At 39.0% G+C, this 16,362-nt stretch overlaps 1 protein-coding gene across 1 annotated transcript in view; it reads right to left on the bottom strand.

Annotated features, from left to right (window-relative positions):
* Window positions 1-374: 374 nt before the first annotated feature.
* Window positions 375-16,362, bottom strand: part of LOC126234642 (sorting nexin-20) — a 76,299-nt gene continuing 60,311 nt past the window's right edge. The window contains exons 5-6 of the mRNA XM_049943371.1: window positions 7,609-7,834; window positions 375-924 (exon numbers count right to left, since the gene is read on the bottom strand). Of these exons, the coding sequence (XP_049799328.1) occupies window positions 624-924; window positions 7,609-7,834 (527 nt within the window). The 3' untranslated portion in view covers window positions 375-623. The remainder of the gene's footprint in view (window positions 925-7,608; window positions 7,835-16,362) is intronic.

The raw sequence follows: 16,362 nt of genomic DNA on the forward strand, positions 1-16,362 counted from the left end.
GATAGTACAGAACAGAAGAATGAAATGTACAATCATGACCAGTACATGAAGAATTTAATGATTAAACGTAAGAGAGTATCCAGCATGAAAGGCAACAATTTTTTATGCAGATGGAATAGTTTTATCTTCAACCGTTATGGCAAGAAAGAAGTGAGAATATGATTGAGATTCAAAATACTGGGAGGCAAAAAATAAAACAAGTTTACATAAAACTACTTAAACCCAATTACATACTCTTGGGTAACTCTTGCTGCTTTTTCCACCTAAAATTATTTGTTAAAATGATCAACACTTGCCTGGATGTCATTACAAAAATGCTGACAATAAAAACTTATGAACTACATTCTATTATTGACACACATTTGTTGTGTTTTTGAATAATACCTATGAAACTGGTAACATATTTTAATTTTATCAGCACATAACATTTTATTGGTGTTTCAGTACACCAATCTCCTATCTAAAATTGCAATATATCCTAAAGCTAATATAAAAAATAAGTTTTAAAAGAAAAAAGTGTTGCTTGATAAAATCGGATCTGAATTGGAAAAAAGAGCAAACATAATTACCACATTAGGGATAAAAGTATTCTGAAATGAGGAAAGTAAGACTGCACAGGCTAGTTACTTCTTGCAGTCAAACTCTGTAATAGCATCTAAAAGAGATGGACATCCATCAACTTTTATACCACGGCGACGGAGGTCGTCTAACCTTGCTTCCAGGGGTCTTTTGTCACGTCCAAGTGCCCACCACAGCCGAACACAAAGTTGTAGCAGTGGTACATAAAAACGCAACAAATCAATATCACTTACAGCTTCATAGCGATGCAAAGCTAAATCAGCAAAACGTTCAGGGCGTGCAGACTCTCCTGCTGCATGGCTGCATGCTACAAGACGGCACAGTGCCAACAGGACTGCTGGATGCCTGTGAATAAATGTAACTTCCATAAAACCATTTTTGTTGATGCCGATATTAATGATCATAACAGAAAAAGATATAAAATATATGTGACAATATTGTGAAAAGGATAGTTGCTACTTATCATATAGTGGAGATGCTGAGTCACAGATAGGCACAATAAAAAGATTTTCACACTTATAGCTTCCGTCCAATGGCCTTTGTCAACAATAGTACACACACACACACACACACACACACACACACACACACACACGAATGCAGTCTCAAGTAACTGAAACCACACTGCAGTTTCAGTTGCCTGAGACTGCAGTCATGTGTGTGAGTTGCGTTTGCATGAGTTTGTTTGTTTGTTTGTTTGTGTGTGTGTGTGTGTGTGTGTGTGGTGTCTACTACTGATGACAAAGGCCACTGGCCGAAATCTATAAGTGTGAAAATCTTTTTGCTGCGCCTATCTGCGACTCAGTATCTCCGCTATATGGTGAGTAGCAACTTTCCTTCTCAGAATATTGTTATGTTCCATCCTGGATTTTCCATTGTTTGACTTCTCATAATATTATTACATTCCATCCTGGATTTTTCATTGTTTAAAATATATGTGCAATACATATAAAAATAACACTCAACAACGGTCCATTGTATATCAGCAAACCTACCTTTTTTAGGGAAGTATTTTTTCTCAAGAGTAACTGAGACACAGAAAATAATAAAATGACTTATTAACTACAAACACCATGTGATCCAAAGTATCCGGACACCACCAAATAGACATGTTTTTCATACCAGGTGCATTGAGCTGCCACCTGCTGCCAGTTACTACATATTAGCTACTTCAATGGTCATTAGACATCGTGAGAGAGCAAAATGGGGTGCTCCGCAGAACTCACGGACTTCGAACATGGTCAGGTGATTGGGCGTGGAAACGTGAAGGCACACGTACAGTATAAAAGCGTACAGGCCGACCTCGTCTGTTGACTGACAAAGACCGCCGACAGCTGAAGACGGTCATGTGTAGTAGGCAGACATCTGTCCAGACCATCACACAGGAATTCCAAACTGCATCAGAATCCACTGAAAATACTATGACAGTTAGGCGGGAGGTGAGAAAACTTGGGGTTTCATGGTTGAGTGGCCGCTCATAAGCCACACATCACGTCAGTAAATGCCAGACCACGCCTCGCTTGGTGTAAGGAGTGTAAACATTGGACAATTGAAGAGTGGAAAAATGTTGTGTGGAGTGACGAATCACAGTACACAATGTGGCGATCTGACGGCAGGGTGTGGATATGGCGAAAGCCCGATGAATGTCATCTGCCAGCATGTGTAGTGCCAACTGTAAAATTCGCAGGCGGTGGTGTTATGGTGTGGTTGTGTTTCTCATGGAGGGGTTTTGCATCCCTTGTTGTTTTGCATGACACTATCACAGCACAGGCCTACACTAAGCACCATCTTGCTTACCACTGTTGAAGAGCAATTCAGGGATGGCGATTGCATCTTTCAACATGATCGAGTACCTTTTCATAAAGCATGGTCTGTGGTGGAATGGTTACACAACAATTCCCCGTAATGGACTGGCCTGCACAGAGTCCTGACCTGAATCCTACAGAACACCTTTGGGACCTTTTGGAACACTGACTTCATGCCAGGCATCACCGACCGACATCGATGACTCTCCTCAGTGCAGCACTCCATGAAGAATGGGCTGCCATTGCCCAAGAAGCCTTCAATCACCTGATTGAATGTATGCCTGTGAGAGTGGACGCTGTAATCAAGGCTAAGGGTGGGCCAACACCATACTGAATCCCACCATTATACATGGAGTGCGCCACGAACTTGCAAATCATTTTCAGCCTGGTGTCCGGATACTTTTGATCACATAGTGTACATGTATCAGCTGCATTAATATGTAGTCCTCCATGTGACAGTATGGGATATGACATACGGTATTAATTAGTATTGTATACTTTATTCACTCACTTTGATGGAAAATTAGCATCTATATCAATACGAAGCTATGGTTGTTTTGTGTGCTTGCAAAAAAGAATGACTGATAAAAATCATCATCCTGGTAAGAATACATTACGTACTTAATTTAACACAACTATAACTTTCTTTAAGCATTTAGATATTTCTTCATACATTACATTTGATATCTCCTACACCAACCATTCATTTCAGTCCCACACCCATACTAAACACAGATCACCACTAGTGTTGGAGTGAGTGTACGGTCAGCTTTGCTGGCTGGAATACTGATGGTTTTTTTATGTTCTTTCTGATGCAGGTATTGACGTATTTGCGAGGTTTTCCTGATCATACAGTGCTGTCCAGTGCTATTTAGTAAATATAGTACAGGTCTATTAAAGTGGTTTTCTTAAAAATTTATTATGCATACCATTATGCATACCATTTATACAGTACGTCAGCTGTCTAAGCGGTAAGATTGCACAAAATGAATTGATTAACGTGCAGATAATAATTACAAGTAACTTTAAAGCTCATACCCTTTCCCTTCAATTTTTAATAACCCCTTTCCCTCATATGCTGTGCAGCACTGAAGATAAATCCTCCTTCAGCTTCAGAGCTCTCCCTCCCCGAGAGACAGAGAGAGAGAGAGAGAGAGAGAGAGAGAGAGAGAGAGAGAGAGAGAGAGAGGAGCTGTCATCCCATGGCAAAGACAGCAGGTTGTATTGCTGCAGAGACGAATGGTTGTATGTGTGCAGTTGTTAGCTATAAAAGAACATTGTTAAACGTTTTGAAATCACCTATCAGAAAAAGAAACAGATAAATATTTAACTCTACATGAACACGAGTTTGAGGACTGATGTAAAGTAGCACTTTTGACATAGTTTTACATAAGTTATACATTGCCATTTCAACTGTCTACCAAAGAGCCTGCACGGAAAGAACATATTGCAGCCAACTGTTTAAAACTTCATAAGATTATTTTTCTACAGTGATTTATAATTAGAATCTACAAATTAATCAATCAATCTCCAGTTGTAATGTTGAGAAATTCCAACTATAATATAAAGTTTGTATGTGTGCAAATGCGAATGAAAGTAATCTATTTCATACAGAACCAATTTGTGACAGATTATATATAGTTGAAGCAAAGCACTTCCTATCATTGAACAATATAAAGTTATGATCTGTACTTCAGAATCCATCAAAGAGCTTGCAGTTTCTCAGAAGTTTAACTACCTAAATACACACATCCAAAAAAGTTCTGCATCACCTCAGTTCCCAGAGTTCTGGAACCTGTACAGAAAATTGGAAAAGAGATCAACATAAACTTCATTTCTGCCCTTTTTATTGCTCATGAAAACCACACACTGCATGATGTATCACCATACAGCAAGACCTTCAGAGGTGGTCGTCCAAATTGCTGTACACAGAGATACCTCTAATACCCTCTTGCAATGATGCATGCCTGTATTCGTTATGGCATACTATCCACAAGTTCATCAAGGCACTGTTGGTCCAGATTGTCCCACTCCTCAATGGCAATTCGGCAAAGATCCCTCAGAGTGGTTGGTGGGTCACGTCATCCATAAACAGCCCTTATAAATCTATCCCAGGCATGTTCGATAGGGTTCTTGCTTGGAGAACATGTTGGCCATTCTAGTTGAGCGATGTCGTTATCCTGAAGCAAGTCATTCACAAGATGTGCATGATGGGGGCACAAATTGTTGTTCATGAAGACGAATGCCTCACTAATATGCTGCCGATATGGTTGCAATATCGGTCAGAGGATGGCATCCACATATCGTACAGCCGTTTGGTGCCTTGCATGACCACCAGTCGTGTGTGTCAGCCCCACATTATGCCACCCCAAAACAGCAGGGAAGAGCCATCTTGCTGCACTCGCTGGACAGTGTATCAAAGGCATTCAGCCTGACTGGGTTGCCTCCAAACACATCTCCAACGACTGTCTGGTTGAAGGCATGTGCGACACTCGTCGGTGAATAGACATGATGCCAATCTTGAGCGGTCCGTTCGGCATGTTGTTAGACCCATCTGTACCACACTGCATGGTGCCATGGTTGCAAAGATGGACCTCGCCATGGATGTCGGAAGTGAAGTTGCGCATCATGCAGCCTATTGCGCACAGTTTGAACCGTAACATGACATCCTGTGGCTGCACAAAAAGCATTATTCAACATGGTGGCGTTGCTGTCAGGGTTCCTCTGAGCCATAATCCTCAGGTAGCGATCATCCACTGCAGTAATAGCCCTTGGGTGGCAAGAGCGACCATGTCATCAACAGTTCCTGTCTCTCTGTATCTCCTCCATGTCCGAACAACATCGCTTTGGTTCACTCCGAAACGCCTGGACACTTCCCTTGTGAGAGCCCTTCCTGGCACAAAGTAATAATGGGAATGTGATCGAACTACGGTGTTGACCGTCTAGGCATGGCTGAACTACAGACAACACGAGCCGTGTACCTCCTTCCTGGTGGAATGACTGGAACTCATGGGCTGTTGGACCCTCTCCATCAAGTAGGTGCTGCTCATGCATGGTTGTTTACATCTTTGGGTGGATTTAGTGACATCTCTGAACAGTCAAAGGGACTGTGTCTGTGATACAATAGCCACAGTCAACATCTATCTTCAGGTGTTCTGGGAACCGGAGTGATGTGAAACTTTTTTTGATGTGTGTATATATGAAAAGTAATGACCACTGCACTTCTGCTTCTAAATAACTTGCAAAGATATTTTCTGAAAACTGCTAAAAAACAAAAGTAGTAGTTAACTTAAATCATCATTTATGACCCAGCTGCCCTTTATTTGTATCGGAGAAGATTATCTTTTACCATCTTCTTTCGGACTATCAACAGCTGCAACATTATATTTATCTTATGATCACAAGACACCATAATTGAAGGGAAACGTGCACAGAGGAAAATGATTCTGTTCCTTCCATGCTGAAAATGAGTGTAATAAAACATAGGGTAATTACAAAGTTTTTTTAAAATGCAAATATACCTAAAACAAACTACTACCATTGTGTCCGATAAAAAATAGTGAACACATGAAAGTGTTGAAACAGAAGACTTGGTTTTCCTCTACACTTTATTGTGTCACACACATATACTTAATAGTGCATCTGACATAACATTACGGAGACTGCAGGAAATGGGAATTTCCAGCAGATGTGATACTACGTTGTGCCAGTTACAATGATTTTCCTTGGCATCGAACATATATTTATGACTCTCTCAATATTTGGTTCATCGCTACTAAAGCCTTTGTCACTGTTGCTTGCTTTGTAGCCATTAGATGACCGTCACGTTCTCTCTATGTTTGACAATAATCCAGATTACATGTCGCCTGCAAATAGTGTAAGTCTAGATTTGTTTGGAGCTAAGTTGCTGAATATCTTTATTGTTAATATTTTTACAGATTGTGTTGATATGAATGATTCTGATGAAGGTATGTGGTATGCAGTGAAAACGAAAAAAAAAAAAAAAAAAAAAAAAATCGCAGAGAAGGCTGACAGAAAGGACATCTCATGAGAGTGCATAAACTGGCTGTAAAGGAAATACAAACAGAAAGAACACATGATTGCTTATGTATTTTTGGCAATAAAAACAACTATACGAATGCATAGTTTCACGCCAATATATACTGGTAAAATTTTCTTGGGCTTCCAGCCGCGTCACCACTTGACAATGGCTGAGGAAAACTCAGCCGAAAGCTTGTGGATTTTAAATGACTGGACGTGGCTCGAAGCCTGAGAAAATTTTATGAATAAAAACTACTGAAATAAAATTTAATCAGTGTATTTAATTTTGACACCAGCAATATGTTAATTAGTGAGTTGAAGTATAGAGACCAATATACCAAACAATGTTTTGAAATTCCAACGACAGATTTCTACACACAAGTTGGACCTTCCTGAAGACCACAGACTTCAGCCAGTTCATAAGTAAAAGCAGCTATCTATGAGACCAGCACCATAAGTGTTTTAAAAAAATGAATAAATACAATGGTAGATTTTAAGTGCCAGAAGCACGATATGTTTAACCTTTTTTCTTCACATTTTATTTGCATTTTTCCATTTTAGATAAACCACAATTTTATAACTACAGCTCTTAATTTGTATATACAGAGCTAGGAGTAGTATATGGAAGACTAGGAGTACACTTTTATATCAGAATGATAACACTCTCCACTTACCTCAGATATTGCATCCTTTGGACTTTGTGACAGAAAACTCTCTTTAGTGCATCTTGTGTTTTTGCTATTTCCTGGAGAGAATTACAAACATTTTGCAATTATTTCCTCTCTTTACAAATCATTCCCAGTTAACATTTGTCTTTTTTCTTGATTTTCATTGTTCATTCCATCTTTCTTATCACCATCCTCCATTAATTTAGACCTCATTTTAGGTTTGTGTTGACTATTTCACCCTTTTTCCATGTATCATTATTTTATTAATCATAATCGTTACACTATGCTCACTTCCCGATAGTATATATAACCCCTGTTTACCAGCTACGTAATATGAGTTGACCACCAGCTGAACACATGAACATGACTTCAATATGAATTGCACCACTGACTACTACACTAACTACTAGCTGCAGACTCAATGTTCTACTCTTCATCTGAATCTTTGGACTAGTCTCTTCCATTTAGTGATTTCAGTAAAAAAGAAGTTTAGTATTTGAGATAATTATACATACCTGTCAGTGTACAATTTATTGAGCAATCTGAAGATGTTTTCAAGAAGGGGGACAGCTTGGTCATACTGCTGAGCTTGCATCCAATGCCGAGCTTCTGCCTCTTCCCTGTTCTGTAAGAAGTTCATGAGGGCAGCAGACTCTCTCAACTGTGTTTCACGACCTATATGTTCCAGTAAAACCTCAAATCCTGAACTTCGGGCAGATATGAGACTAGGATTCAAATTTCCTACAAAACAGAGGGAGATAATGAAAAATATACATAAAGATCAGAACTTTTAATACGCTATTGTACACAGGGATTTCAAACAGTAAGTTAAACATTATAATGACAGTCACTTCAAAGTGACACATATACATAACACTATTTTCCAACAGTCCATAAGCAATGGTTGAAACATTCTATCAATCATTCACTTTCTTGATGGTAGAAATTTACTCTTTGGTCACGGAGCCATTCAAGAACTGATGCATGAACGTCCTCATTGTCAGAAAATCTGTGACTATTGTGAATCATTTCTTCAACTGCCTGGACATTGTCGCCGTCAGCATGACACATGCATGTGAAGCCTTAGTCAAGTTGTTAAGTTGATAGCACCATTTCACTACAGCTGGATGTAAAATTGCATTTGGTCCACATATGACTACAATTTGTTGTGAATCTGTCTACAATTTACATGCTTTTCGTACAAGAATCATTCTGTCCTGTGCACTTCAATTTGGGAGTTGTTTCCATTTGTTACAGTATTTCAGCCATTATCCGTACTGCAGTAGAACTGTTTCTGCAGGAAACCACAACATGTACTCCCTTCTGACAATGTACCACTCTTGCTGTGTAAAGGTCTTAGTGGGGGACATCGTCTGAAATTTACTTTTTGAGGTCTCTTTGTGCACAAGGGGGAAAAAAGAATAAACTCCCCTCTGTTTTGCTTCCCTGTCTGTTTATTACAAGTCACCATTTTTGAAAGACATACATTATCATTTAACACAATATGCACTACAGCAGATTTCTCTCGACCCACGCTGAAAGCAATCAGCTGGCTAAAAACCAACAATAAGTTTGTTTGTAACTTGTCTATAATGAGATCATACCAAACTTTTGAAAACAAATTTTGCATTCCATACAGGACCTTTTATACTCAAATAAGTAACCCACTTCAATGTTAACTGTTCCGAGGGAAAAATTCATACATTTTTGAGCACTGTCGCTTAAGAAATATCTCACATCCACTTAACTACACCTGGAAAGCTCAAAAGAAATTAAATAAAGATGCATTTATTGTTTACTGCCAATGGTTTGTCATATTTAAGCCGTTCATTTTCAAACTGGCACATTGCATACTATATTAGATTTTTTCCAAACTTCATAACCCATAGCAAACTACTGTTTTTGCCTACCTTCACAGGATTCGATAACTTCACAATCATGCTTAAGCATTTAACCGTAATATTTTTCCATCTGTTAACATCAAGGTCATTAGAGTAGGAACACCAGCTGAACTTGACATGGCTGAGGTAGGGAATCAGCCATGACATCACTAAAGGAACTTTCCTTGCATTCTCCTGAAGTGATTAAGATGAAGCATGGAAAAAGTGAATCAGAACTGTCAGACTAAGACTTTAATCCTTCTTCTCCAAAATATGAGTCCAGCTTCTCAATCATTGCACACTTTCATTCAGGGCAAAAATCAAAATTTCTTGGCACATAATAAAAATTCAAATTGGTTTATTATTTGGTTTTGAAGCTCTAGCAGTAGCCATGTTCACAAACAGGTCCACCTATTATGCAAACAGCCATTTTTTTAAATAAAGCCCACATGTGTGTTAGTACTTTTATGCCACCATCGGTGGGTACATTAATTCAGTTTTGTAAAATGTCAACTTGTTTTAAGTAACAATTATTGTAATGACATTACACCTAAAACAGTTTTTGTCTGTTGTTGTTATTACCTTAACTTTTCCACATTGTTGGGTTCTGTAGGACACTTTTCATTATAGCATATCGATTGCCTGTGATCACCAATTACATGACATTACTGTGAATTTGGTTGTCGCGTTAACAAATCACTTTATCTGTAAATGTAATTTTGCTGTGTGAAAATATTTTGTGATTAGTTACAGTTACTTTCAAAATATCTGTTCTCACCTGTTTCGGAGATACACAGACAAACACAATTTATGTTTTTGTAGAACTTCACTCACAAGTTACACTTTTTCACTTCGCGAAACACGGTGTTTATGTGTGTCAGTTCTTTTCATATCATTTCGGTACAAAATATGAACTTTGTTTACTACCTCCCCTCCCTCCTCCTGCTCTCTCTCTCTCTCTCTCTCTCTCTCTTTGTGTGTGTGTGTGTGTGTGTGTGTGTGTGTGTTCTATTGTCAGATTTTTAGTTTGGTTTGATTATGGATTTTAGTATTTAGCAATTTTCTATTTTAGGTGGGTAGTGGTTGTACGTTATTAAGCGATCAGCAAATGTGCTATTAGAGCTGTTACTTTATAGAGCTCTGAGATGTTCTGAGTATCTGGTACGAAAATTCCTAAATTCCTGCATGTTTACCCTAGGTATACTGACTGACGAGAGTTCCACTTAAAAACCTGCAAGCTTGCTTGGTTGAATTTATCTGTGGGCATTTCTGTGTTCTGAATTTCTTCTCTGCTGTGTCCGTATGTGAATTATTTTATTATTGTAGGTGAAGTGTGTGCCATTTTGTTTTGTGCATGGGTTTTGCTCGCCTGTACCCTTTGTGTGGTCACTGTGTGTGTGTGTGTGTGTGTGTGTGTGTGTGTGTGTGTGTCATGAGTTGTTTAATATTTTTATTGTTGTTGTTGCTGCGTAAGGTCAAAATGGGCCACTAGATGATCAACAAAAATGACAATATTTCCCGGATACTCAACAAAATTGACCGTCTAGGTGTGAGATTGAAAGGTTGTGCAATAACAGTGGGAACTTCAAAACTCTGGAAATATATTGCACTGCCCAGAAATATTATGCTGTCTCCGGGCAGTATTAACAATATTCTTGACACTGACAGTCTCTCGCATGCTACACAGACCAAGAAAGTTAGGTTTTCTGTTGTGTGGAAAATGAGTTCAAAATAGGACGACTGAGCATTATTATTAGACTGCATTGAAATGTATAAGTTATAGCCAGCATTGTGAGGTGTATCGGCAAATGAGTACAAAAACAGAGTGCCTATGTATGGAGATGCCAATGTATCAAATTTCAAATGTATGACAATCTCCCCCCCCCCCCCCCCCACTTCCCAGCCTCATTTCTCTCCAATGAATGATCTTTAACACCCCTTGTACAAAGTTTTCATCCACCTTTCTTTTCTGCTTATAACAAAATAGAGCCATCATCACAGCAGCAGCGTCTTTATCATCCAACATCCCAAATCACAGAACCATTGTACAATATTATTGAGCAATTTACGGGCAACATCATTAATATTGCAAAATACTATTGAGCATCTAGGGGCCACTTTATGTGCATGTGGCCTGCCCATTACTTATCTGTTTACATACTCCACTGCTTTTTTATAGTGTATTTAACTCCTGCATGCAAATTTGTTTGTTTATGAGTGTTCTGTTTAATCTTTACATGAATCTGAAGCTTGCTTAATTGGGCATCAAGGGTGGTTTGATTGACTATGAATAGTGGTGGTGCTTGTGGTTGTGGATTTCCTATATACTGTGAAATCATGCGTGTTGTTTATTCTTTGTGTGTTGAGATCCAGAAAATTTAGTGTGTTATCTGTTTCTAATGTGAAATGAATTTTAGGGTGTAAATTTTTTATTTCATCATGTTTTACGTGTGTATATGGTTCATCAGTCACACATATTATGGCAATAACAGTACCAGTATATAACTTTGTATTTTGTTGTTTTATTGTATGTCTGAAGACCTGGTTCTCTAGGCTGTTCATGAATTTGTGGCTAAGAACCTACTATGTGATGGTCTGACTGACAGTCATTGCCTTGTTGTTTTAGTCCTTGTATGATGATATTGAATGTTTCATCTATACTCTGATGTGACATCAAATGATTTAAGTCTTGTTGCACCCCACTATCATGGGATAGTGATATGCAGATATACATATGGCAGTAGTATTGCATACACAAGGTATAAAATGGCACTGCATTGCAGAACTGTCATTTGTACACTGATACTTCATGTAAAAATGCTTCCAACTTGCTTATGGCCGCACAATAGCAATTAAAACACGGAACGTGGAAATCACTATGGAATTCAATATTCCAATATCCATAGTGTCAAGAGTGTACAGAGAATATCATATTTCAGGCCTTACCTCTTACCATGGACATGCAATGGCCAAAGCCTTCACTTAATGACTGAAAGCAGCGGTGTTTGTGTAGAGTTGTCAGAGCTAACAGCAAAGCAAAACTGCATGAATTAACCACAGACTTCAATGAAGGATGTACGATGAATGTATCCTTTATGACAGTGTAGTGAAATTTGGTGTTAATGGGCTAAATAGCAGGTAACTGATACAAGTTCCTTTGCTAAAGCACGACATTGCCTGGAGAGTTTCTCTTGGGCTTGGGAACATATCAATTGGACCATAGACAACTGGAAAACGATAGCCTGATCAGATGAGTTCCAATTTCAGTTGGGAAGAGTTGACGCTATGGCTCAAGTGTGGTGCAGGCCCGATGAAGCTATGATCCAAAGTTGACAACACAGCACTGTGCGAACTGGTGGTGACTCCATAATGGTGTGAGCTGTGTTTACACAGGATGGATCGGGTTGTCCAGTCCAACTGAACTAACTGATCATTGACTGGAAATGGATACGTTCAGCTACTTGGAGACCATTTGCAGCCGTCCATGCACTTCATGTTCCCAAACAACGATGTCATGTCACCAGGACACAATTTTTCGTGACTGATTTACAGAAGTCAGTTCCTGCAGGACATCCTGCAATGGCAACACTTTCGTAATTACGTCGATGCCACGCCGAGTTGATGCACCATGCTGAGCAAAAGGAGATCTGATACAATATTAAGAAGTATCCATGACTTTTGTCAACTCAGTGTAATCTGCAGTTCATAACCAATAAATTATGGTCAAAGTCCACATCTGCCCTGCGAATGTCATGCAGATTAGGATTTGGTTTGGAAATATCTGTTTTACCATTAAGCTGCCTATCTGAAAATTTCCAATGTCTCCGAGTACCTTCCATATACACAACCTTCCTTCATGATTCTTTAGCCAAGTACTGACAACGATTAAATTGCGCACTACAAAAAGTTCTATTCATTCTTCTGCTTTCTCCCAGTCCGCTATCTCATATTTTCCTTCTCTTCTGATTCCTAATATCAAATTCCAATCCCTTATCACAGATAAATTTTCATCTCTCTTAACTACCTGAATCATTCTTTCAACCTCTTCATAATCTATGAAAACCACTAAGCATATAATAAACTTTAATTACAATGGTGAGTGCCGGTTTTGCATCTATCTTTGCAACCATTATGCATTTACTGTACTGCTGGTATGAGCTTCTTGCGTTCATTAATTTTCTCATGCATTGTTAGTCCAACTGCTACGTTACCCCTATTTGATTTTGAGTTGATAATCGTGAACTCATCTGACCAGAATTCCTGGTCTTCCTGCCTCCACATTTCAGTAACTCCCACTATATCTAACATCAACCTATCAACCATTGCACTTTAGATCATCTGTAGCTATGTACAAAATGCGGCCAATGCATCATAATAGTTTTTAAATTTAGAAGCAGAGCCATACCTCATTTTAATATTTTGTAAATGTATTTTATGTAATAGCTGTACATAATATAGTGCCAAGCTTAACCCTTAACTCACGAAGTGTGGTCTCTCAGATCACGCCAGAGTTTTCTAAGTCACTCTCATAGGTCAGCTATGGTGGACTGGTTTAATACAGGGCTTCACAACATACGTGCTCGCGGAGCAAGCTGTGAGCAGCAAGGCGCAAGCACGGAGCAGCGCGAGCACGCTACCCCCACTACCGGACCAGCAGACTAGAGCGGAGAGTGGGGAGAGTCACGTGGGGCACACAACAGCTGCCGCCAGTCAATGTAAATCCGCGGCCACCTGCAGGGATATCACTCACGAATTATTACTGCGACAAATGAAACAAATAAAGGAGAATGTACACGTGCCACATAATTTTATTAGCTTAGTGTATGCCTCTACCATCTGTAGACACTGAAACTAAAGAATTCCACGACAATCCTATATTTTCAACACTTTCTTCAACACTACTTAAAATATCACCTCCGGTTGTAGTGTTCTTCATGGCTACTACATCGAGGAGCTCCTCCCTCACCTGAAGATCTCTATTAACACCTCTAATAAATATGGCAAGCTGCGCTGTTCCAGTGATACCAACACTTTCGTCCAGAGCTAGAGAATACGCCATAAAATCTTTACAGATATTAGCAAGCTGGCTCTGGACGTCGTCTGCCATGTCCTGTATGCGACGCATAATGGTCATGTTAGATAATGGCACAATCCGAAACTGTTCAACTTGAGATGGACACAAATGTTCCGCTGCAACTACCAAACATTCTTTTATTAAAGTTCCTGGCAGATTAAAACTGTGTGCCTGACCGAAACTCGAACTCGGGACCTTTGCCTTTCGCGGGCAAGTGCTCTACCAACTGAGCTACCGAAGTACGACTCACGCCCGGTCCTCACAGCTTTACTTCTGCCAGTATCTCGTCTCCTACATTCCAAACTTTATTAAATCGCCATCAGTTAAGGGGCGCAGGGATTTTGCTAAAAGCAAAGCAATTTTGTAACCCACTCTGAGAGCTGCCTCAGTTGATTTTTCTTCGTCGTCCAGATCTTCTTCGGATATCTTCCTTTTAAGTTTAATAACTTCCTGTGCACGATCTGGTCAATCACACTTTCCGCGTCCATAGTCTTTCGCTTGGTACGACATATAATGTCGCTGCAAATTAAATTTCGTAAAAGAATTCAGCGTTTTTGTGACATAGTAAACATTTTGCAACACCATCTTTTTCAGTAAACAGATACAATTCCTCCCAGTGGGGGTTGAACTGCGAAAGCATGGTTGGGGTTACACAACGGCGACTTCACATGATTCTTAACCAGCGAAGTGACTGTTAAGAGCTGATCGTAGTACTTTAAACGTTACACAGTCGGCGCGAATTCAATAGGCACGCTGCGGCCCTATTCAAACGTGCGTGCGCATTTCCCCTCCCTCCCTACTCCGTGACCTTACAGCTGCTCGCGAGCACGTGCCTGAGCACACGCGAGTACTCGCGCTCAAAACCGGCCAGTTGTTAAGCCCTGATTTAATAGAACAGCTACCCTCTCTTAATCACCAACCCTACAAATTATTATTGTCAATTGCATTATTGCCTCATTTGATTGTTGTTGACGTGTGTTGGGGTCTCTTAGACCGCGCCTTGTGAACTATGCACCTGTTTTTGTCAGTTTAGTACAAAATGTGTTTGCAAGGATGTGACAATTTTATGCACTCTAAATTTTATGAAACTTTTAGTCAGTGGATGGCGAATGATGTCAATGATATAGAACAAAAAGTAGAAGGAGGAGACAATGATTTTTCAATAGCCTGTGATAAAAATTCTGCTAGCAAACAAGAGAACCATTCAGAGAAACTTCAGGACAATGGTGATGCGGACCTTTGTGTTTCTCCAATAAAATAGTTAATGTGTTAGTTAAAATTAAATGTTTTCTGAGTGGTGGTAAAGAAAACTGTAGACCTCAGTACTGAATGTCAATTTTCCAGCCTTTCTTTTTCTGAGTTCAGTTTTTACATGCAAGTTTAAACACCGGATATTAGTTTTATGTGAAAATTTGCTTTCTACACATACCATAATTTTTCAGAATGTAAAATTCAGTTCTCTAACAGTTCGTTTATGTGTACTACTGAAAAAGCTTCACAGAAGTATGTGATTTTTGCGTGATTCAAAAATAAAATACAGCTGGCTTTATTTAGAGCAATACAATCAGCAAGGAGTATAGAAACATCACTTAACTTGCAACCATAAGTGTTATATAACATAAATTAAATTTTCAAATGATTTACAGCTTAAATCACAGTTTAAAGATAGGGGTCACAGAGACCAAATCTTGTAGTATACGTTACAGAAAAGTCACCTCATGAGTTAAGGGTTAAATCTAAATTGCAATGGTGTAAAGAACACAGTGACCACATTGTCCATTGTTAATTGTGACTTAAATTTAGCACACTACTTAATTGTGAAACATCATAATAACAATGCCAATATAAAAAATTCGCTACCAAGCTACTACTAGAAATGATGTGGTGTGTTTTATTTTATTTCATAGTTTTGACATCAGTGATAAACTGATTGTGAAGAAAAAATGTGAATTCAATTTTTTATACAAAACAGAAAAAGTTTACTTGCAATGGTGCAGTTAGGTGTCCTGCTATAGAAAGTTCACTCTCCTTTGGTGAGTTCTTCAGAATCAAGCCTGCCCTACTGTGACAGTTTGTGTTTCTTGGCCAAAAAAAGTTGTAAGAAAAACTAGCCACACTTTGACAGGGTGCAAAATTCAAATTTCAGATCTGATTATCCACCAAACAAGCGAAAGTCATTGAATGAAAACTCTGATTTATTATCACTTATAAGTACAAATTTTAGGCCACCAACCCCATACTAATTACAGAAGGGAATTAACATGTCCTAGTGTTAAGCTGCATTATCAATGTGTTTAGTTTTCTCCTTTTGTACA

Source organism: Schistocerca nitens, chromosome 2 (genome assembly GCF_023898315.1).
Source record: "Schistocerca nitens isolate TAMUIC-IGC-003100 chromosome 2, iqSchNite1.1, whole genome shotgun sequence".
NCBI classification, from domain to species: Eukaryota; Metazoa; Arthropoda; class Insecta; order Orthoptera; family Acrididae; genus Schistocerca; species Schistocerca nitens.